Source organism: Lentinula edodes (genome assembly GCF_021015755.1).
Source record: "Lentinula edodes strain Le(Bin) 0899 ss11 chromosome Unknown C8R40scaffold_1, whole genome shotgun sequence".
In the NCBI taxonomy this organism is placed as follows: Eukaryota; Fungi; Basidiomycota; class Agaricomycetes; order Agaricales; family Omphalotaceae; genus Lentinula; species Lentinula edodes.
In genome coordinates this window covers 662,246-685,197 of record NW_025764307.1, presented here as the reverse complement: position 1 = coordinate 685,197, position 22,952 = coordinate 662,246, and the positions used below count along the sequence as shown (strand labels likewise).

The 22,952-nt window shown below is 45.1% G+C and overlaps 9 protein-coding genes across 9 annotated transcripts; 5 read left to right on the top strand and 4 right to left on the bottom strand.

Moving 5' to 3' along the window:
- Positions 1-1,591: 1,591 nt before the first annotated feature.
- C8R40DRAFT_1164526 (uncharacterized protein) lies at positions 1,592-3,013 on the bottom strand (the record flags this gene model as incomplete). The annotated part of the gene is made up of 2 exons (XM_046230517.1): positions 1,592-2,073; positions 2,143-3,013. The coding sequence occupies 2 exons, from the start codon at positions 3,011-3,013 to the stop codon at positions 1,592-1,594; spliced, it is 1,353 nt and encodes a 450-aa protein (XP_046092205.1).
- Positions 3,014-3,046: 33 nt separating this feature from the next.
- Positions 3,047-3,779, top strand: C8R40DRAFT_1164525 (uncharacterized protein; the record flags this gene model as incomplete). Its single annotated transcript, XM_046230516.1, has 3 exons — positions 3,047-3,083; positions 3,134-3,336; positions 3,384-3,779. The coding sequence occupies 3 exons, from the start codon at positions 3,047-3,049 to the stop codon at positions 3,777-3,779; spliced, it is 636 nt and encodes a 211-aa protein (XP_046092204.1).
- Positions 3,780-4,094: 315 nt separating this feature from the next.
- Positions 4,095-6,444, bottom strand: C8R40DRAFT_1164524 (uncharacterized protein; the record flags this gene model as incomplete). Its single annotated transcript, XM_046230515.1, has 11 exons — positions 4,095-4,744; positions 4,796-4,837; positions 4,887-5,165; positions 5,219-5,333; positions 5,382-5,458; positions 5,509-5,568; positions 5,618-5,647; positions 5,700-5,861; positions 5,908-5,976; positions 6,029-6,040; positions 6,090-6,444. The coding sequence occupies 11 exons, from the start codon at positions 6,442-6,444 to the stop codon at positions 4,095-4,097; spliced, it is 1,851 nt and encodes a 616-aa protein (XP_046092203.1).
- A 582-nt stretch (positions 6,445-7,026) lies between these two features.
- C8R40DRAFT_1064855 (uncharacterized protein) lies at positions 7,027-7,653 on the top strand (the record flags this gene model as incomplete). Its single annotated transcript, XM_046225591.1, has 3 exons — positions 7,027-7,113; positions 7,208-7,496; positions 7,529-7,653. The coding sequence occupies 3 exons, from the start codon at positions 7,027-7,029 to the stop codon at positions 7,651-7,653; spliced, it is 501 nt and encodes a 166-aa protein (XP_046092202.1).
- A 1,780-nt stretch (positions 7,654-9,433) lies between these two features.
- Positions 9,434-10,842, bottom strand: C8R40DRAFT_1164523 (uncharacterized protein; the record flags this gene model as incomplete). Its single annotated transcript, XM_046230514.1, has 7 exons — positions 9,434-9,721; positions 9,778-9,880; positions 9,941-10,185; positions 10,241-10,354; positions 10,408-10,491; positions 10,541-10,600; positions 10,654-10,842. The coding sequence occupies 7 exons, from the start codon at positions 10,840-10,842 to the stop codon at positions 9,434-9,436; spliced, it is 1,083 nt and encodes a 360-aa protein (XP_046092201.1).
- A 2,588-nt stretch (positions 10,843-13,430) lies between these two features.
- Positions 13,431-14,015, top strand: C8R40DRAFT_1031234 (uncharacterized protein; the record flags this gene model as incomplete). Its single annotated transcript, XM_046223154.1, has 1 exon — positions 13,431-14,015. The coding sequence occupies one exon, from the start codon at positions 13,431-13,433 to the stop codon at positions 14,013-14,015; it is 585 nt and encodes a 194-aa protein (XP_046092200.1).
- A 321-nt stretch (positions 14,016-14,336) lies between these two features.
- Positions 14,337-16,555, bottom strand: C8R40DRAFT_1064852 (uncharacterized protein; the record flags this gene model as incomplete). Its single annotated transcript, XM_046225590.1, has 8 exons — positions 14,337-14,344; positions 14,407-14,658; positions 14,720-15,494; positions 15,650-15,816; positions 15,846-16,112; positions 16,142-16,321; positions 16,397-16,433; positions 16,535-16,555. 8 exons carry the CDS (start codon positions 16,553-16,555, stop codon positions 14,337-14,339), a joined length of 1,707 nt encoding a protein of 568 aa, XP_046092199.1.
- Positions 16,556-18,194: 1,639 nt separating this feature from the next.
- Positions 18,195-19,955, top strand: C8R40DRAFT_1076561 (uncharacterized protein). Its single transcript, XM_046226933.1, has 2 exons — positions 18,195-19,566; positions 19,619-19,955. The coding sequence occupies exon 1, from the start codon at positions 18,553-18,555 to the stop codon at positions 19,519-19,521; it is 969 nt and encodes a 322-aa protein (XP_046092198.1). The 5' UTR covers positions 18,195-18,552; the 3' UTR covers positions 19,522-19,566; positions 19,619-19,955.
- A 578-nt stretch (positions 19,956-20,533) lies between these two features.
- On the top strand, positions 20,534-22,504 carry C8R40DRAFT_1031445 (MFS general substrate transporter; the record flags this gene model as incomplete). Its single annotated transcript, XM_046223170.1, has 10 exons — positions 20,534-20,803; positions 20,853-20,979; positions 21,084-21,187; positions 21,239-21,317; positions 21,392-21,535; positions 21,595-21,725; positions 21,829-21,919; positions 21,975-22,065; positions 22,125-22,370; positions 22,435-22,504. 10 exons carry the CDS (start codon positions 20,534-20,536, stop codon positions 22,502-22,504), a joined length of 1,353 nt encoding a protein of 450 aa, XP_046092197.1.
- Between the last annotated feature and the right edge of the window lie 448 nt (positions 22,505-22,952).

Here is a 22,952-nt window from a genome sequence, read left to right as displayed (position 1 = left end):
GTATGGCATATTCTGATTGGTTTGATGATACTCAAACAGCTCACGCGCGCGTTCTCAATCCAATTCAGTTGATGTCAATTCGTAAATTCACGAGTTCTTCGAACCCCAGCTTAAATTCACGAGTCCTTCCATCCTGCGGATCCAGCATTGGTTATGAAATAGTGTTGGATGTTATACATGGTCATATGAACGTAGAGTTGGTGATTTCTGAAATAAAATCTCCTTTCACAATCAACACAATTGCCCGCGCGCGCGCCCTAGAGTAATCAGTGGAATTGCACTTATATCCAACCTATATGATAAGCTCTATCATACTCGAAAACAACATATCGTAACCTGCAATACAACCTATACCAGCAACGTGATTCTGGTCATCCTTCAACGTATCCGGTTCATAGTTCCTACTGCTAAAAGCGACGTATTTCAGTCTGCAATTCAACCTACATCAACAGTGTAATTCTTGTTGTTATTCAACTTAATAGTCATCTTCATATGTAACTGATATGCAACCTATACGTAGTGATATGCAACCTATTATACACTTGCTTTATCCAATGATTCAATATTCTATGAGTAGGTTGATTTTGCTGATAATAGGTTGCAAATGAACCTACAGGTTCTGGTAAAATATTAGGTTGTTAGTCAACCTATATAGGTTGCAAATCATCCTTGCATATGCTGTTCTACAGTGCATGATAGGTTGCTGTTGAGCTGATAATCAACCTACTGTGGTTTCTCGGAGACAGTGAGTACAGCCGGCTGTGTGTTGTACAATAAAAATTTCTCGCATGCCGATTTTACGTTATGTACCAATCATGCATATCATTATACAGTTGGCATTGACCATATTTTGTTACTCACAAACCATATCCCAAGGAAAGGTTGAAATATAGTACTGAGCAACTCCTTATTACCCAGTCCAATGCAGACCCAGGTTGGGAAATGGTTTTGAGCAACCATTTATCACACAGTGAAATACAGTTGACAAAAACCATATCTCAACCTTTTCATGGAATACAGTACTGAGCAACCATTTCTCACCCAATGAAAATACAGTTGGCACAAACCATATCCCAAGGAAAGGTTGAAATATAGTACTGAGCAACTCCTTATTACCCAGTGAAATACAGTTGACAAAAACCATATCTCAACCTTTTCATGGAATATAGTACTGAGCAACCATTTCTCACCCAATGAAAATACAGTTGGCACAAACCATATCCCAAGGAAAGGTTGAAATATAGTACTGAGCAACTCCTTATTACCCAGTCCAATGCAGACCCAGGTTCGGAACTGTGGATACAATTCATATTATGCAAAAACATTCCCTAGAGCGAAGATACTTATTCAATATTACAACAAAGAGGGGTTCAGAATGTACAATATCAGGTTCACATGTGTACTACCAAAATAGTAAAGAAAATGTTCACTCTGCAAGACTCGAACTCACACCCATTGATTGTGTACAACAGGAGGTGTCATAACCCTTAAGCAATGCAAGCACTCTTGTGGTGTCACTGTTTTCTCCAGTCCATGCACAAGACTATCACTGGTATGTGGCAACTTTTATTGTGCGCCATGACTACATTTCTTATACACCAAATATTTTCTCCCTTTCGAAGTTTACAGAAACATCCAATCCCCTTGCCATCTTTACAACTTGCAACCCATCTAAAATTACCTGTCTTGTCACCCTTTCCCTTGCCGCAATCTCCACTAATCCTAATACATCTTCGGTATCTTCCCCTCCCTCATTACTCCAAGGAAGCACGTCTTGAACGTCTCGCACAATATTAATTTCAACAGTGGACAAACATGGGAACCTTGGCCGGTCCATCAAGAATTCACCGAGCTGCTCCCACTGAACACTATTCTGAAGTTCTTTTGTGACAGAGCGGTTTTGCATGGGCGTCATCTTCAGACGAAGGATAGCAAGGCTATCCCACTCCATTGGATATATGAGCAGTGCAAGCAGATACCCAGCCCCTGTCAAGCTTGCCCATGTCTTCGTAAATACTGTGATTGTGAGCTCCTTGAGGTTGGCCAGGGGATCAATCATTGGATATATGTTGTCTATCAACATACGTACTTGGGTTCAATGTGAGCCAACGATATATGCATTATTTTCGATTAGAAACTTACTTTCCATTTTTTCTAGTCCGTCAAAGTATTCAATACCGGTTTTGATGCTCTCCAGATCAAAAATTCCCCCAACTGTAAGTACAACCTCCTTGACCATATGACAATCAATAGCGAAGGAGGCTCCAAGCTGATCGAAAAGAGCACCTGTACAATTTAATTTTCTAGGCCTCAGCTTCAATGGGAAGATTGGGTCTATCGTCAGATCTGGCTTTTGAAAGTGCGAAATTCTCCATCCTCGAAATGACACCTCTCTCTCCCCATCCTCTGCCACAGGCACTACGAACTGTGCCATGCTGATGAGCTGATGGGCATGATCGGTGTGGAAGTTCGAATTCGTACAGTCTACCCTGTAGAGTAGGGGCATCCTTTGAAACATCGTGTACAAAGGATCCAGGCTTCTGTGGACATCTGAGCCGTCGCTCTCGCAGGACCCTCCGCAGACCCTAACTTCTTCAATTCCCGAAAGATCTAGATTCTTGAGTGCCGCCAGCATCCACGGATCGGTCCACCAAGCACTCTCTTCTCCCAGCCTTTTCCAGTTCGATTCACTTACGTTGTATATCAAGACCTTCCACATCTTTCGATACATGCCATTGGATGCCCTCGTGAAATCAGAGAGCTTGCGTATTTGTCGTTTGCTCCCAACAACTCGAGTTCGGAAGAGAATTTCACGCCCAGTGAGCCACCATATCTTTGACAAAGACATCAACCCTCGTACATCCTTCCAGTCGTTGGCACGCGAACCGTCTGATAAATTTTCGTTCATGTTCTTCAAGATCATGGTAACCAGTTCAGCACAACCACTGAGTCGCTCTGCTGCTGAATCAAGACAATGATGCTGAGTAATGGAAGTTGGAACGACACTAGCCATGTTTACAAGGAGGCGGTGAAATCCAAGAACGCGATGCGATGCAATGAGAAATCGGACCGACGCCCATCAGGTACGCTTCAGAATCGGCTGTTGACTTGATGACTTTCCAAAATTATTTAGCGACTGCTCAGCGCGCCCAGGCTCCCTCTGGAACCAGTGCAATGACTGCTCTCGAAATCACTGTCTACACTAGGACTATTACTCATCTTCGACGTCTGGCTTGCCTTTACTGCCTCATTGCAGAGCACTACGTCAGCAAGAATAGTTTAGGCACTTTTTCAGCGGCTGACAAGGATAGCTGCTTCAAACTAGTGTACCTTGCGGTGAGCTTTTGCCCTTTTTCACACTTCTTGTATCTGATTTATTGTAGTTTGCCATAATTAGAGCTCAAGAGAGATATGCTCACTGCGCGTTCCTGCCATCCAGCTTTCCTCCAATGTATCGGGCACATACAGCACTCATAAGTGCCGCCTGTCCCAGTCCTTCCAGCACCGATTTCGAACCCGAACAGTTTATCTCAAGTGATCGACAGTTTGCCCCATATACACACAAACATCTTCCCATGCTTATTGCATTCGCAATAACCTCGCCCGAGCTTCAATCCAAAAATGCTCTCTGCCACATCACTGATGATGACCTCTACCAAATGCGCCGCTGGATTTCCCACAACCAAATTCCCCAGTGGCTTCACAGCTTATTTGTACGCTTTTCCATCCCTTACCCAACAAACCATCACCGTACGGAACTTCTTGCAGAAAGTAAGTGATTATTTTGAACAGTCTAACCATTTACCAATAAGAACCTAGTGCGACGGATGGAAACTTTTTATAAGTATTTATAAGTATTTCAAGTACCTACCATTACTTACGGTGTAACTACGTTATACTCACCACCTCATCTATGGGACTCGGGAGATCCCGCTGAAGTTTGCGGGTCAGCGCAGGTTATTCCGGCAATTACCAGATATCAGACATGTGACAGTAGTGCAGATGCTTCAGCCAAACCTTACCAAACAAATAGCAAAATTGCAAGCAATGTGACGGTTTTGAGCTGAAGCGCTACAAACAAACAAGTCCAAGCACTACAATAAAGACTTTTCCTCCTCCTCTGGCGGTTCAAGAGCATCTCTACGTGCCTGTAAGGTTTTAATCTGGTCCTCTAACACCTCGGCCTCAGACCTGATCATCGTTAGAGCCCCGCGGCCACCAACATTATTATTAGGCTTTCGTGTCCACATCTTTTCCAACTTCAACCCCGTTTTTTTCTCCCAGTCCCCATAAACAAAAGCTCGCACTCTTGGGTTCATCTGCTCATTTTTCCACGTCTCCCATATCTCCAGAGTCGGCGAATAGATTCTCCCTGTCTTCCAATAATAAAATTCTAGTAAAACTAAATCCAGCTCACATCCGCAATGCATGTACCCATCTGGTGGATTTCCTGCATGAGATTTCGCTTTCGTGGGTCGCTTAGGGACACCAGTGAGGCTGGGGTCCCGAGTTCCATGTTTCCCGTCTTCGTCACGCACCCTGGTTGCCTTGTCCTTTACTGCGTGATATGGGCACAATATATTACCTTGCCCGCTTGTAAGAAGTTTTACCGACAACTCTCTGCTCATAGTTCCGCCCTCCGGGACGAACCATGGTACTTCCTGGCTCAGCCGACGAATCCTTGGGCTGATTTTTCCTCCAATGGGGTATTCATGGAAAAGTCGGAATTCTTTACGGGCCTTGGCTACAGAAGCAATGGTCTTAACAATAAATCAAGTAATAAAGTGAGTCTTACCTTGGAGTTGATCCATCTTCGCTCTTCGTTTGTTGAAATCAGCTAAGCAATCTTGAGCAGCAAAACACCCAGAAATCATTCAGTCGCTTACCCATCTTTTCATCAGGATGCCTTGGGCCTACGAGGTTGATGATGGTATCGTCGTCATCCAAATCATTATCTTCATTGAATTTACCATCTTCGGCAACCTCTGACATTTGCTCCTCTGTGCCGCTGTCAGTCCGACTCTTCATTTCCTTTGAGTTTTTTCCTGGGCCTGGGCGAGAAGATTTCCTCGACTTCTTTGCAGGACCCTCGCCCGTAGTAGTGAGTCCCGTGGTACCTTCTGCTGGCTTCCTTTTTTTTGGCCCGGCAATGGCAGTACGTTCTCCTGTCAATTGGTAGGTATACATATATCAGTTCAATTGCTTCGCTAACCCGTACCTTTCGAGTCCAGTGCTCCAAGGGCTCCATCCCCATCCCCATCCCTGTTCTCAGTGGACTTGTCTACTTGCACCTCGTTTTCCTGGGCAGTCACAGTGTGCATATCTCTTAACAACTAAGCATTAGTTCTTTTGAGGCAAGCTAATTACTCACCCATGCCTACAGGCTTCTCGCTATCGACAAGATTTTGTGTGTCCTGAGTTTGAGAGGATCCTTTATCGACGTATGCGGCTTTCATTTCTGTGTCATGAGGTCACTAATCATTATGTTGTAGAATGCATCTTACTGACCAGCGGCTTTAATTTCCTTTGGATCGCTGATCCTCGGCTCAGTAGATGGACCAATCAACGCTAGAGCATCTTAAAAATGGACCATAGCAATAACATAGGAATTACTTACCAGCTTTCTGGTCGGTTTCGGTGATAAAAGCTTAAGAGAACATCAGGAATTTGAATATCTTTGTATCGTCTTTGGCGCTCACCATACTCAGCTCTCTCAAGTGCCTTGGTTGGTGCCTCTGATAGTTGCCCCTGTTTCTCTATACCTCTTCTACCGTTCCTAATGACATGCTTTGAAGAGTCTTCGATATTATGCTTGCCAGTGGTAGTTTGACCTTCTTCGTCAATGTCGGTGAGGTCCGATTCTGTTTGCTGTGAATAACAAGCTCATACGAGAAGACCGAAACTGACCATCACTATTTGAAGCGTTTTGCCCTCTTTCTTCCTGAGGGTTTACTGTCGCATTTGAAGGGCCAGCATCTAGTGGTAAGAATTGATATCTCGAGTCCAATGTCACATCCATGACACAAACATTGCCGGTGAGCTAAGATTTAGGTGAGTTATATGCCAGCTGCAAGGTGATGACGACTCACATTGTTTGAATTTATGAAGAAAGTCAAGCTTTGCTTGCACAATCACTCGCTGCTCATGCAGTGTTTTGCTCTTCGCCAGCTTTTCACCAATGAGGTCCTGGACATTGGGCTTTTTTGTTCTGGTCTTGCGATCGTGATTCGAAGTTGGGTTTGCCAATGCGTCCTCATGCCTTCTAATGGCTGACCTGATTTTTGCTTCCTCGTTGTCGAACATCTTGAGGCAGTTTATGAGATCTGAAATATCTGAATAGTCGGGTGCGGTCAGTCCACTGATGAGGACATACAATTCCAGCTCACATGAAATCATTTCCTGCGACGACAGAGACTCGGGGGCTATTGCCTTTATTTTGGACATCTTGGTGGTGCTCAACATGGCGGATGTTGGAGATGGATGACAATTGGGTTTTTTCTTTCGATCTTGATGTAATGAACGTCTTGTTTCTCGGTACGTGAGTATATGTTGAGTTGTAACCCAGTCCACCTCACCTGATTTGGTCATCATTGTCCGGTGTACGCATGCAACCCCCGACGTCTTACTTGGTCAGCGACGGAATAGATCTCACTCCTGTGCTTATCAGATTTAGAAATATTCCGATCTTTCTTCTCAGATCGTGAACAATCCATAATAGAAATTAGCTTCAGGTGTGAGGATTGCCTCCAGCATGTCGACTGACTTTAGATGCTCTCAGCCCCCCGCGAAGCTCACCAAACATCAAGCATACTACCGAAGGTCCCCTTTTCATTTGTGTCAGACATTCATCATTGACTAAGGATCATCTAGAAATGCAGCCAAACGCAATCAGCAAGCCAAAAATTGGTATCGTAGTCACCGAAGCACTAAAAATCAAGCTTATTCAGAAACGTATGTCCTCTGCAAAATTATATAAGCAGGACACTCAGAGTAACTATCAGCGCAAATTCACAAGCTATATCCCCAATGGATATTGACACCAATGTACCTAGTAAGGAAACCGAGAACAGGACCTTGAAGCCATTTGAACAGCCACGAATCGATAGCTCACAGGTTTGTTTCTTTCAGGCCTTAATATTTTAGTCAGGCCTAATAGTATTCAAAGACCTCGTCAACTTCCCTAGATGTACAATTTCACTTACACCAGATGCTCCGCCAGAAACGCTCACCAGAGTTTGCCTCGCTGTATAATCAGTTTGCAGTGCTATATGAACGATATCAGTTATGGGAGCGTGAATTTGGAGGAGTACGCTTCTGGGATACCCTCCCCTCAGATGATTTTATGGAACTGAGACGGTACAGATCACATGTAGACGCTGGTGAAAAGTTGGCTTCTGAGATTAGTCACTTGCTTCTTCGACAGCTGCCAGAGAAACAAGTAGACTTCAAACTTATGTACTTTGAAGCTTGTATAATGCAGAAGCAGATAGGGAAAGGTGTGGCCTGCTTGACTTTTCTTACGAAATAGATTATTTTATTGAAATACCTACTTTCACAATCTCATTGGGTTTGAGCGTCAAGTGCACCTACTTTAGCGCTGAAAGGTCGCCAACAGTCGCCAACAGTCGCCAAAATCCTGACCCAGTTTTCTGAACGTGTAATGAGTTTCTTCCTTAATCATGTTAAACTACGATGAGAATCTTGTAATGCCACCAGTGAGTTATGATAATTTTAACCACCTGTCCATTGTATTTTTTGTGCCCTCTGTGGAATTTTCGCAAACGTTTCATTTCGGACTCGGTAATGTGATTTTTGGCAAAAACAGATGTCCTTATCCCAGTTTTGCAAGTGTGCAACCGGTCTCCTTCTGTAGTCATGTTAGACTAGGTAAGAGTATCTAATCATGTCACCAGTGGCAGTGAAATTTTCAATGGTATGCCCGTTGTATTTTTTGTGTCGTCTGCAAACACAGAGCAATATTTAGCAAGAGTGGATATCCCATGCATTAGACCAACTCAAAACATCACCAATGCTGGCATGGTGTCTCTATGCCTGGTATACATTTTATGTGCGTTAGTACCAGCAAATTAAAATGAACACATACAGCAACAAAGGGTTTATAGAATAACACAGTCGTTTCTGGATAATGCAAGGTCATCTTTCACGGTATCTGTCTTTCACTCCTAATATGCATGTAGTAAGGTCATCTCTCTCTCCTTATATGCATGTGCATACATTGAAAATCATAGGACCTACAACAAAGGAGATCCTGGATGCTGTCCCCGATTCTTTTACAGTAAAATATGTTGAGTTTGCGTCGAATCCTAGTGCTTTGTTGCCTTTGATCCTTCCCCGCAAAATTATATCCTTCTTCAATTGAGCATTGAACAAGGTCAATGCTTGAGCACAGTATCAATACAAAAGTGGCCAATTTTCTGTTGACCTCAGTGGGTATATTAGAGTATGTAGACTATATACTATTATCCTCATTCAACAGCTCTGAATACTATCTCGGGTTTTGATTTGATAGATCATATAATATCAAGTCCAATGAAGTGAGTTATTCCTGGAATATGATTCTAGCTAAGATGATGTGCCACAACTGACCAAAGTATAAGTGACCCAGTACAGCAAAGCTTGTCAAGCACAAGTAGTGACTTAGCACCGCCTGAGTAGCAAGGGTTGCATAAAATTGTGCATAAGGCTACATATGTGGATAGTAATGGCAGTAATTTGAACATTCCAATGAAGGCTAGAGAAAGCAAACTTGGAAACCAAACTTGGCAGGAGAGCACCAAGGTTTGCCCAATTTCGACACATTAATCATTCCGATGCCACCTCCCTGGTCGGAATTACTGGGAACTAGCTCGGTGGCTTGCTGGGAAGCTACTCAGTCTGCGTATGAAGCTACATAGCAGTCATATTCCTCTATAAAAGCATTTTGCTGCATCACTCAAATTGCAAGGAGTACTGACAAAACCGTCACACATTTCCTCGGAACAAGGACCCCTGAAAACGGGTGGGAATGGTCATTTCAAATTTCCCACTTTTGGGACCCTAAGGTTGTATGAATTCAGAATGGGCGTTGAGATTGACTTGACTACCAGAAGCTACCCAATGAGTGATGGTGTATTGGACTCCTGCTCTCCAAATTTCCGTAGGCGCTCATAGGTGCCTGCAGGTATCTCTGCCACTATTTCACTACTGAGACAATTTTACGAACAACTGTCAACTCTCACTTTTCAGAGAAATACCACCCAAGAACTTTGTCACTCTATTTTAAAAAATTCCGAGGACGCAAGAGAAAAAACACAGGGTGAGCCAAAGGCAAGCCCTAAACGGACTTTGAAGCCTGAAGTGCATACACAAAACAGCGAGTTTGTAGCCAGATGAAATAATCTTATACTATAGCTTGGACAATAAATACAAACACTCAATTGAGACTCCCATTGGCCCGCTCCCATGCGACTTTTTCAGACTCCAGCTCCTTGATCCGATTTTGAGCTAGTAACAGTTTGTCAGTAAGTTCGGCCGCCTCTTGGCGGCGGGAGCTGAGAAGAGAGGTAAAAAGACGATCTGCACTGCCATGAAGCTCATCGAGGACAGATGGTGCTTCAAGTCTCAAGCGGTGTGAAGCAAAATGCAAGAAAGGAATCCTAGCATTGGGGTGCTGGCCTGCAATATAAACCCAACAATTGCTTTCCGATGCCATTCGTTCACACTAATCAATGTCATCAACTTTATTTAAAACAGAGAGGTACATTAGGGAAAACATACCGCAGCAATAACATCGGGCATGAGACGACGGAAACGCTGACCCTGCTCATCAGTTGTTGAGCGAGGAGGTGGCAGTTCACGTGGTCGCACAAGTTCTACTGTTCTAATCAGTCACAATGTTCAAATGACAGTTAAGTTGCAAAGTGCCTCGCCTAAAGGAAACTGGCCACGACCCGCCCCTTCAACCCAGCCATAGGTTGCATTATCTTTAGAAACACGCACTCGCAATCTGTTAGCTGCTACCAAACCAGATCCTGGTGATGATAATGGACCACGTCCACTGCTGTGAATGCTGGGACTGGCAGCATATGTAGACACAACTGGCGATGATAATGGACCATGACTGCGGTGAACAGTCGACATGATATCTGTGATCTGAAGTGCCGGATCCAAAGGAAAGGGCAACTCCTAGATGTCAATGAATCATAATGCGTATAGATTGAGTTTTAAACATTGAACATACTTCGTCAGGGTTACGCCCTGAGCCCGGCAATGGCTCGTGTTCAGACTCGGATCTAGCACCGGCGGGCAGTGTGGTCTTTGGACGAGAAAGGCCCAGGATTCCGTTGGATTCATACTGCAAATCCAACAAATATAAGTCACATTCTTAGTCTGTTATGTGACGCCTACTCTAGATGAGCGTTCAGTATGCCCTTGAGTTGGGGTACACGGCGGGGCTTGTGGGAGAAGTCCAAGAATATCGCCCGGAGTGGTCTAGCAAGTCATGAAAGCGTAACTTTGTTGCAAGATAAAAACCACCTACTGCAGATTGTTGATCAGCGTTGTTGCCACTGGAAATTTCCTGAATCCTGGAGGAAGCATTCTGCAAGGATGGTTGGTTTTCGATTCAAAGGAATATGAAAATTCGAAACGTACTGCCTTCCGCCAAATAGCACTATGCTGGCACTCAATTGAAGCTCTTAATGGGCGGCCTGGACATGTTTTGCAGTAACGAGGAGCTCCTTTGGTCTTTTGAGAAACCGTAGTGACATTTTTCACTACAGCAGTAGGTGTTTTGGGTTTCCGAGGTGAGGAGCGGGCTTTCTTCTTGTGGCTATGTGTCATGGTGGCAGAGATGAGAGAGCACAGGGTGGTGCGGACAATCTAGGCTATTTATGTCATCATCTTTGAAATTTGAAGGAACCGCTCTCATATCTTGCCCTAGTCTGATTTCTTACCCATGCCGGATGAAAGTTCAGTTTCTTTGCGACGGAATGTGGTAAAAAACTCCACAGGAAGCTCGTATCCCTTTCGCATTGCTCACGCAAATGCCGGACCAAGTACTAGTCCGGTTAAGAGAGGAAAAACGCGCCGAAATGTAATGGCATCAGGAGGCCATCGAGTACAAAATTCCAGAAGACGAACCTTGCCACTACAGCCTGAAGCATCCTCATACACGCAGGATTCAGCCTCCACTCCCTTGGAAGAGGGTTCCTTTTCAGAGCCCGAGATTGCGGAGCAGGCAGATTTCATTTTGGACCCCGATATTGTGATGTTCAATCCAGATATGGATCGAAGCAACCACGCTCAGTTGCAGGAGCCTGAGATTGGAAACAGTGTGGACGAATTTGTGGTAGAAGGTGATGCAGATGAAGCGTACTGTGATGCCGTGGAGCGGAACGTTGTGGCCTTCTTGCCGATAGGTGGAAGCTTATATGTGGTGCAAGGATGGTCTGCAAAGAAGAAAGAGGGAACAGTGAGCATTCCACCAAGCCTCAATTTTTTGGATGACTAACTTTGCTAAAAAGCGACAATGGTTCCATTTTGAGGCAGCCCAGCGAGGACCGGACTTGATTCCTGTTTGTATGTGTGGGCAGGGTGATCACAACTGCATCCACCAACGGTACTTTTGCAAATATATGGTGTCTGATCAACAGATTGAAGAGCGTGTGCCAGGTAGGAGCTTCATATATGATGAGAAGCATTATTGATAGTCATTGACTAGAACGACCAGTAAGGACTGTACTTTTTCACCGAGAGGCAGGAAGTAGTGGACAGGTTATACATCGTTTCTCAGTGGCAAAAAACGGAAGCGGTTTGAGTTTGCATGGTCGAGCGATCGTAGTTCATGAAGGTCGTGATGAGGGCGACGGTCTTTGGCGGTGTCAGCGAGATGGTACCCAATGCATCCACATCATAGCAGCAAAGCAGTTCTTGAAGAAGGGAATACAGGAAATTGATAGCGATGACGAACTAGAGGAAACAAGGGAGGAGATTGAGGGGATGAACCTTAGTAAGTCGTCTTAGTTGATAATAATAAATGTCTTACCATTTTACAGCAGACCAGGTGTCAAAGAAGCAAGATCACGCTATATCTTTCAAACTCGTACTGCCACCCAAATGGTGCGAACTCGAATCAGACGTGAAACTATATCTTCGTCCTCCACCACTCCGTCAAGTTCCCGAGACAGTATCCATACAGGGGGGTGAAGGCTCTTGCGCTTGTCGTGATGGAGGCCGACGAATGTATGATGACAGTTCGCCTACCTTCCTACGGAATTGTACTGTGTACACTCTGAGTAAAGCTGTACGGGCCAATATTGAGCTTCAGAGGTGTCCATCTTGTGAAAGGCGCTATGTCGGTCCAGAAACACGATCCCTGGGTTTATTCAATCTCAATAATTCTCTGCTTTTCACGCATGAGTTACTGGATGAATACACCAGTGCGTTCACTTCTTCCGAGACACCATTCGATGCCTGGGTGCAACAGATTAGTCGGAGGTATCAAGCTGAAGACAATTCCTTACCTTTTGTGGGCAACGATACTTTCCGCGCAGCTTGGTTTGCTTATGCTCGATTGATAAACTTCGAAGGAGATAAGTGGTGTGAGCGTTGTGGCGAAGCACCCGAGAATGTCATTTGGGATGGGGTAACTCTGGCCTATGCGAGGAAACAGCTCAGGGTTGGTCTGAGACCACCTACAGCAGTAGACGCAGATTCACCTATTCGTCCACGTACTGTGACAAAGAGAAAGGAGTGGCTTGAAGATAGTGTCGCGCGTAAACGCTTACACCACTGGATTGCAAAAGGGGGTTTGGGCAGTGGTAATGACGAGAAAGAGCAAGGGGTTGCAGAAGAGAGACAGAGGGAATATCCAGGTATTTTGGAAAGCCTTCGTTGCGTGAGCAAGACCTTGGCAGTGGTGTTTGATGAGCATTTGGGGGATAAAGTGCTGGACAAGAGCGGAAGGTGGAAACCACAGAGAGAATATAAAGCTTTCTTTCAGATGGTATGTTCTAATTTCTCCGAATCGGTAGAACATAAGAGCGTAAGCTAATTGTTATTTCAGATAAGCGCAGAAGAATCTGCGCTTCAGACTATTAATGTCACATCATTGAAAGCACTACACGCATTCATAGAACATCCGGATAAGGACACAGCATCAGCGTTACGTTGTGTCCCATCCATGTTCCATATCATCCAGAAGGAGCAGGGGAAGCCAAGCAATCAACGGATCTTGGATCTGGGGCTTTGCGAGTGGATGTATGAGCGTGGATATGAGGTGTTGAAGAGAGTCTTGGAAGGCGTAACCAGTCCTATCCCCCTGTTAGAAGCAGCAGAGATAGGAAACGAGAGCTGGGAGGAGGTAAGCAATACATCAAGTTGAATGAATGTATATACTCAACGAAGCATAGTCAGGGTGCTGTTACGGAATGTCGCAAGTCCGCAGACGGCCCAAGTACCCAGGAATTCAGAAAGACGGGCAAGCTGATGCGAACTCTGAGCGTGGTGGGGCTTGCTCTAAGTACTATGACACATATGGCAAAAAACGACTTACCGGTGGGATCATGGTGTGCTGGTGTACACATAGCATAGCCTATGGATTCCATTGCATCCCAGAAAGTGAGGGGAGGAATGACGTGTTCTCCGCAATGGTCACCAGGTGGAAACGAGCACCAAAACGCGTAATATATGATTTCGCCTGTGCATTGGGCCCATACTGCATGACGCGAGAGCCAGAATTCTTTGCAGACACAAAATTCACGATAGATGGGTTCCACGCATATGGGCATTCACGGTGTTCAAGCTCTTCATTTCTCAAAAGTTACATGGAGGTGGATTCTACTCTAGCAAGAATCAACTCCAGCGCAGCAGAGTGTGGTAATAGCGGACTGGGAAGAATTCGAAAGTCAGTCAGTTATATGGGTCAGGTGAATGCAATTATCTATACCCGTGTTTTTTTGTCTGTCTGGAACCGGTTGAAAATTCGTAAAATGAAAGACAACAACCGTTTGTAAAAAGATAGGTAAACCTAGTCAGATATATGATTTTGTAGGATTGTGTGGAAGGGGATAGAAGTGGTTCATCGCAACCACAAACAAGATATGGTGATCAACTGACGTGTCCAAAAAGTGTCCGAATGTGGATGTTTTACCGGCAACACCGGCAGCTACATTTGCATCTACTCGCCGAAGAAGTTCTGTAAACTGCATGAACAGGGTGGTACATAAGAAATTAAAGAACACCTAGTGGCAGAAAAATGTACAGAAGTTTGTTTAAGAAGAAGTGAAGAAAAGTAGTAATGAACATCTTCTGTGTGATAGTATGCAAGATCTCCATCATAATTCTGGTCAAGCCAGTAATTGAAGTGAACGTCATGGAGGTTTTGCTTTTCGCCAAGGAACCTACTGAGAGTCTTCCATTTAAAAGGCTCTTCGCTCTCTAGCTCATCATCAATGGTGGTGGGTCCCTTGTAAAAGATATCAAGGGATAGATGCTGAATCCGGTCACATTGCATGGATTGCAAGGCTTTCAGCAAACTCTGCGGCACATATCCAATCTCTTTTGTCACGTTATAGAATGAAATATCGCCATGGTATCCAAAAATTTCAAGACTGCGGATTGGAGGAAAGTGGATTCGATCTAGAGCGTCGGCTTGTTCTGAGGTACCAACGTTGGGTATTAGTAAATAGCAGGCAGGCTTGAAGGTGCAAATACATACCACGAGCATTGATTATGAGTTCTCGCAGATTCACCATCCCACCAAGTACAAGGGCAATGTCACGATCCTGCCACCAGCCAGTGATCTCGACGATGAAGGTACTCAGTTTTTGAACATCAACTCTCCCGGAAACCACCGCTCGGGGAATATGTGGATAGGTGGCCGGCGAGGAGCTCGCATATGGCAAAAGCAGTTTTTTGACTGATACTGGCGCACCGCCGGGAGGTAGAGTAACAGCAGGAAGTGCGGGCATCATGACATCATAGTGGATTGATCCGTGAACAGCAACACTGTCGATGCACTTGGTAGGGGTGAGGGATGCAAGGTGGGGTAGAGAGTGAATGAATAAGTACCACGGAATGTGAGCATGAATGGTGTTGAGCTGGATGAAGGAAAATTCGGGACGACAAAAGAGGGCAAGTGTGCTGGGATGTGAAAATTCCAGGATAAGACGGCAGACATTCTTGCAAATGGAGGGAATGGACAAAATATCACAGATAAATGCATTGTACTGCATACGAGGCCCAAGGATATGGAAGGCGGGAATGTGAAGAATTCTGGGAGAGGAGTTGAAACGGCCTGAACAATCGTATGTTTGCCACAGAGAGAGTTGTTCTTTACTCTGCCCTATGTCATTAGTGAGTTTCATGGAATGAAATATGATTTTATCGGCTGCCATCTGCGCATGGGGCGAGACCTGTAGAAAACTTTCAACATCTTCAGGCTCGCAGAACTCCAGAAGAACATCGAAGACATCAATTGGGAGGTCATGCATCTGAATGTTGTAAATGCGAGACAGATAAGCAATAATAGTAAGATATTAACACAACGAATGGCACCTGTCAAAGGAAAACAGCCTGATTTTGAATCGTTATGGATTGACGTTGAGAAGTGGAAGGAAATGAAGAAAGCGAAACTTGAAAATCTGACAAATTTGATTATTTTCCTAAATTCATCGATAACGGTGCCTGCACAGCAATATGGTCCCCCTGAAACACCCTCGACACGGAAGTAGTTCTCACCAACCACATCTGCATCGTCACAAATACGGTCGCCCGGAACTATCTTGACACGGAAACGGTACTCCCAAACCACATCTGCATCGTGCACACAATATCGTCCTCACCAACCACATCCGCATCGTCACAAATACGGTCGCCCGGAACTATCTTGACACGGAAACGGTACCCCCCGACACGGAAGTAGTCCTCACCAACCACATCCGCATCGTCACAAATACGGTCGCCCGGAACTATCTTGACACGGAAACGGTACCCCCCAACCACATACACACCCTCGACACGGAAGTAGTCCTCACCAACCACATCTGCATCGTCATAAATACGGTCGCCCGGAACTATCTTGACATGGAAACGGTACTCCCAAACCACATCTGCATCGTGCACACAATATCGTCCTCACCAACCACATCTGCATCGTCACAAATACGGTCGCTCGGAACTATCTTGACACGGAAACAGTACCCCCCAACCACATACACACCCTCGACACGGAAGTAGTTCTCACCAACCACATCTGCATCGTCACAAATATGGTCGCCCGGAACTATCTTGACATGGAAACGGTACTCCCAAACCACATCTGCATCGTGCACACAATATCGTCCTCACCAACCACATCCGCATCGTCACAATATGGTCGCCCGGAACCACATACACACCCTCAACACAGATGTGGTACCCCAAAACCACATCTGCATCGTGCACACAATATGGTCCTCACCAACCACATCTGCATCGTGCACACAATATGGTCCTCACCAACCACATCCGCATCGTCACAATACGGTCGCACCTGGAACCACTTTCTTGTCATGATATGGTCCCCATCAACCGTATTACTCCCTCATGTTGATATGGTGCACATGAACCACATCTGCACCCTCGACGTGAAGTGGACCCCACCGCCCACATCCACATAACCAATTGAAAAAGGTCATCACCAACCGTATAATACAGTCCTCAAGAACCACATCTCCGCGTCCTCGACATGGCAAAGGCAGACCTCAATGCAATATGGCCCTAATGAACAACATCCGCACTGTGGTCTCGAGTTGAGTGTGGTGTTTTATTCTTACCCTTTCATGCTCTATTCTGGAACGAAAAAGTGGAGGACGTCAACCATGGGGGATTGAGCAAGAATATGGTCCATCTGAGATATTGATATTGAGCGAGGATAACTGATAAAAATATGGTTATCTACAACACAAACTTAGTCTTTGTAAAACAATATGGTCCTGACAAACCGCATTTCAAAATAAGGGCCCGAGCAAACAATAATCTGGAGAAGTAGTTCATGTTAACCATGGACTGAGTAAGACGCGAATATAATTATATAAGCTACGTACAGCCGGCCGTATTGTTTATCACTGCTCGCGGTACCCCCTTATACAGCCCGCCTTCTAACGCCTACCCCATGCTTGTCCCAAACAAGTTGTACGTTGTAATAGGTTGTAGTAACGCGCTTAACCAATACCTGGCCTGAAGCTTATACCGAACTGTCTTAGTCTACTTCTTTTCTTTGAGTCGGAGTAAACAGTAAACAGGTAAGAGGCAAGCACAGCTCACGACTATATGAGTATGACGTTATTTTTCATCGGAAAAAGGAAAGAATGTTTCTGGATGATTCGTGACAAGTTCTTAAGTACATTGTATGTTCGCCAGAGCAAGGGGTACTGGCTGGAGAGTGCTCTCCAGCACCCAAAGCACCGAGAGCAAATTTTTAAAGTTGCTCTGGGTGCTTTGGCTGCTGGGAAGTGCTCTCAGCTGCTGTCGGAGAATTACCCGAAAAAACAGGTTTTGCAGATATCGGATCAAGCACAACTTTGGCAGAGTATACGCAACGAACACGAAAAACGGTACTAATTTGATTTCCGACGAACAATCATTTCATAGATGAAGATTGAGGCCTGAGGACTCACTAGTACTCACTACTTAAGCTTGAAATTGTTCTTATTGTATAGCTGAGCTATGTGCTACAGCTCTACAACGGGAAGGATCAGGACTCAGGATCCGGAGATACTCTGTATGATATAACAGATGCACAATGCGGGCATCAAAAGAATTTCAAAGCTTCCGTTTGTTCCGTTTGTCGATAGTTGTCGATACGTCCTTCTTCTCTAGAGTTCTGACCAGACATTGTTTCTCTATCTCGGGCGCGAGTGTCGAGGACATGATACGTTTGTTATAGAGTGTCAGGGGGTGGCAATTTGAGTTGAATACCCACCGTCAGAGCCTGGTTAGAGCCGGGGATTGGGTGTTAAGACCAGGTTGGGACGTGCACAGCGCCTCACTTTCTGAATATCAGCGGCCCGAGCGGATGGTCTAATGTTGGATTAGAGGATCGGCGGTAACCAGTTGCTTCCATTATTATTTCCTTCCCGAATTACAGCGACAGCATCATGATTCAACGCTGAACAACTTAATCTATGTCCTGCCAGAAAAGGATCACTAGGCCAATTTAGCCCAGGGGTTTTTTGCAAAGTCAAATCAGTGATCAAAAACTCAAAAGATCAGAGGTATCGAGAACCTAATGGGCGACTCGGCGGGTTGATTTGCGAAACGCGGACGTTGTTGATAAGACACACCTTGACTGACGGTAACTCAAACTGTAACTGAGTACACTGCACTCTCATTTTGCATTAGATATGATCGTGTACTGATGTGGGCAACCTCTAAAATTCTCATCAATCGTTTCTTATAAACAGTCGCCTGACTGACTTCCCTTTCAAACTCCTTCCCCTGTCCTTAGATTTGAACGTTGAACGCTCGAGCCTACTCGGATTCAGGAAATTGTATCCTTTTAACTTCAGAATGATGACCTATCCTGTCCTTCATCCTCCGATACCATATGCTGACCATCATTTTACCTTTAACCCACACCTCAGACTTTCGAATCGATATCACGACATGGATTCCTTTGACCAACCGGTACCTGCAGAAAAGTCGCCTCCGGGACTTTTTACTACTCGCGAGACGGACGGGCTCATAAGGTTTTTCGATGAATTTGATCAAAATAAAGTTGATCAAACTCCTTGGGATGTCAAGCCCGAGCCTGTAGAGCAAGATGTCGCATGGTACGGTATAGACAACATGCCGCAGCACGAGCATGGAATGTCTTCGAATACGACTTCGTATCCCAGTTCGCATCTAGATGTTCCCCCAAATGTATCGGTGTTCCGACGAAGGAGCTTTCCGATGCAATCCGCCTCGTCATCCAGGATGGGCCGTCTCTCATCGAGGACCCACAATGTAAGCCAGGGGAATGCTAGTCGGTCATCTCTGATGAATCGTACACCCTCTGTGCAATTCGCTCATCTCAATCTCACCGATGTCCCCCCTTCATATCTGAATTATTCCCGGCGTGCTTCACTTCCTTCGGGATCCCTGGTTGATCACAATTATCACGCTTCGCATGTCTCTGAACTCCCCCTGCCACGCACAAAGCCTCTCCTTTCCACGCCCCAGAAGCGCCTGAATCACATCATGTCAGAGCAGAAGCGGAGAAATGCCATTAGAGATGGTTATGCACAACTCATTGCTCTACTTGCCGGACCTGAAGGTTCTCACTCTGTTTTGGTAATGCCCACACGGGGTAGGCCAAAAGGTAGTGGTGCGAAGGGCAAACAGGCCAAGAACGGTAATGAAATTGAGGGGGCGAAGGGTAAAAGTGGGGTTTTATATAGGGCTGTTGAATATTGCCATTGGCTTGAGGAGGGAAGGGATGCACTAAAGGAGGAAGTCGAGAGGCTGGAAGCCGCTGCAGGAATTTTGTCCCATTAACGAAAACATTCAGTGTACTATGATTGCCCATCCTCGCCAACACTTGTAAGTTCATTTTCCGTCAGTTTAGTCAGTTCGTTTATTGATTTTATTTTAGGATTCGCAGTGATAGCTTGTATATGTGCCATGATCATCACGCTGGGAGACGAAAACAAACAAACGAAACGGAAAATCCACTACGTTGGCTTGTACCACCACGATAGCACTTGTTGTTGTACCCATTCACATACCTATCTTATTCGGATGAAAATATTATCATCACACGCCAGAACACAGTCATTCTTTTTTTCCATGATCATTCTTTTCTGGACTATACGGACTACAGACTCTAATCGATCTGGACTTAATATTACATATTACTATTCTATGTGCTTAGAATAATACCATACGTACTATCAGATTATCAATTTCCAAGGAAGCCACTGAGTATCGATACTCGGGTTTGATTGATAAAGAAAACATAGCACCGAGAATCCCACCGAAACGGAAACTTGTCGGGAGCAGGTGGGAAGGATGCATGCGTGCGCGAACTCTCCGCCGATGCGGTCCAATTGGGTGTTTAATGTTTATCCCCGAGGCCCAACTTGACCGTACCAGGTTGTACGAGTTTTAAGAAATGATGAGCTGTTGCGATCAGAGACAGAATCTCAAGGACTGGTGATGAGAATAGGTATATGTCCGTATTACCTTCAAGTTCAAGTCGGTTTATACCTAGGCTAACAGCAGTACATCGTCGACGAACTCGGCTGAGGTTTGTTAAATAAGGTTAAATAAAGTTTAATGGGTAAAATTCAGACCCTGTCCTACGCAGGTCCCCAACTTCCAAGAACAGGAGACTGTAAATTATCAACACCGCACTCACCAGTAACCCACTTGAGGATGAGTGAGTGTGGCTGGATGTGGTCGGTGGCGTGGAATCAAAATTTGAGTTCGGGCCGAAGTATTTCTTGGAACACAACCTTCGACTTGAAAGATGGTCTCCGATATCGAGCTCGATACATTACCCGCAATTATGCGCCACTCTGTTCAGCAAATCTCATCAAGCGAACTCAAGTCGCCTCCAGACCATTCATCAATTTCTCTGGATCATAGCCGACTTAGGTCTGTGGCGTCTAACCAGCTTGGGCAAGAGACGACCAGTACTTCGTCGGTACAACAAACCAAGGAACAAGTCATACACTCTCGGGCTCAGTTCATAGTTACTTGTTGCTGTATGTTCGCGATAGGATTTAATGACGCCTCTGCTGGTCCACTTTTGCCTCGTATGCAAAGCGTTTACCAAGTGAGATTTCCGCCGTCAAATTACGAAGGGTATACTGAATAATGTTTAGATATCGTTCCTCATTGTTTCTTTGCTCTTTATCTTTGCCTGCGTGGGCTTCATTCTCGGAGCATGTTTGAACGTTCTTGTATCAGAGCATGTGACTTTTGGAAAGGTAACAATGTGCTGTACTGAGTGTCCTTCGGGGTCTAATAATTCGATAAATCCAGCTTCTCGTGCTTTGTGAGGAGGCAGTTTTCTTCCAAACCGAATCAAAATTTACCTGGGGCTCCCATCAAAGCATGTATTCTTCAGATGATTGCGTTCACGCTGGCCATTCCTGCTCCTCCCTTTCCTGTCTTTGTGTTAGGGTATTTCATCAATGGCATAGGGTCAGCTCTACAGGTTAGTTTATTTCTTCAGGAGTCAAACTCGTGTAGTTTAAAACACCCATAGATAGCTCAAGTCAACGGGTATCTGGTAGTAATGGGCCACAATGTTAATTTGAAAGTAGCACTGTCGCAGGCATCCTATGGTGAGACATACAAGCCTGTGCCGGATCATATTAGGCCACTCAGCAACCTTCATTTAAATCTTGTCCATGGGCAGGTGCCGGGGCATTTGTCGCACCTTTAGTTGCAACGCAATTTTCTGCTATGCGCCACTGGTCATTCCACTACCTTGTCTCCCTTAGTATGGTGACCACAAATGCATTTTTGACTTCGGCAATTTTTCGTCTTCAATCTAAAGAAGGTCGCTGTCAAAATCCTCGGACCTGATGTACTTCCAAACTGATCATTTCAATTCTACAGACTGTAGGGCACAACTTGGACTTGAAGCCATGGAACCTGAGACTTCAGAACATAGTCCATTTAGGCAGATAATGAACCTGAAGAGTGTACATATTCTGGCAGCTTTCATATTTTTGTACGTTGGTACCGAGGTATGCCAACCATCAGGGTGGTTGTGACAACTTTCACTATTATAATGTGCACTTAGGTTACCATTGGGTAAGTCAAACAAAGCATACCTAAACAATTTATGAGGAGCTTTTCAGTGGATGGACTGTGACCTACATCATTCAACAGCGCGATGCAGGCGCTCGTTCTGGTTATATTGCTTCAGGGTTTTGGGGAGGTGCGTCCACTCTTTTATGGATCCCCTAAAACCTGAGTTGACGCTCGTTCCTTAGGGATATTGCTAGGTAGGATAATACTAATCCCCTTGAATAACTGGCTCGGAGATCGACTGGTCATGTTGATTTATATTGTACTGGCTATTGGGTAGGACGTTACCTGGGACATTTTTCTTCAGGTTGTTCATTCCATATTGTACCCTACAGGCTCGAAATCGTCGTCTGGTTGGTCCCCTCTCTCATCGGCAATGCTGTCGCTGTTTCTCTTGTTGGACTCTTTTTTGGGCCTATGTTTCCAGTTGCTTTGAGCGCGTCTCGAAAAGTTATTCCGCGATGGATATACACTGGAGCTATCGGCTGGATCACTGGAATAGGACAGGCTGGAAGTGCCGCGTTACCATTCTTAACTGGTGCCCTTGCCGACGCTGTGGGTATTAGCAGTTTGCAGCCTTTGTAAGTGATGACTTGATTCACTGCAACTCAGCGGGAATGACCTTTTTTTTTTTTACCGATGTAGATTAGTGGGGATGATGTCAGCTATGATTGCGATGTGGCTGCTTGTACCTCGACCGACGAGACCCGATTGATCTAGTTCTAGTGAGTCTCTTCAACATGGTTGGCGGATGGAAGGCGGGTCTCTATGATTTACACGGCATTGCATCTGTGGTTCTCTTGACGCGTTGAAATGTCACGGTGAATCTAGTTGCGGTGACAGGACCACAAGCTTCTTGATCATCTGAGAAAGGCATACTTGCGCGCCATGTGCGCGTTGAATTATTCCTCACACACACTCGTAGTGTTATATGATATTATTCATTAAGCGTTGAGGGGGCGGAAACCGAGGTGGGTATGTAGCGTGGTCGCACAAAGGTTCCATATGACTGGTCAGATTGCTCATTTAAGAATGAAACACAGGATTAATGTGCAGGATAATACACAATAAACTGAAAGAGTAGGCCGTGAAGTGAGTGAAACCAAGGTGAGATAACTGGACGTACATGGCGACATGAGTGAATCAACATGAAGGAATGTCGC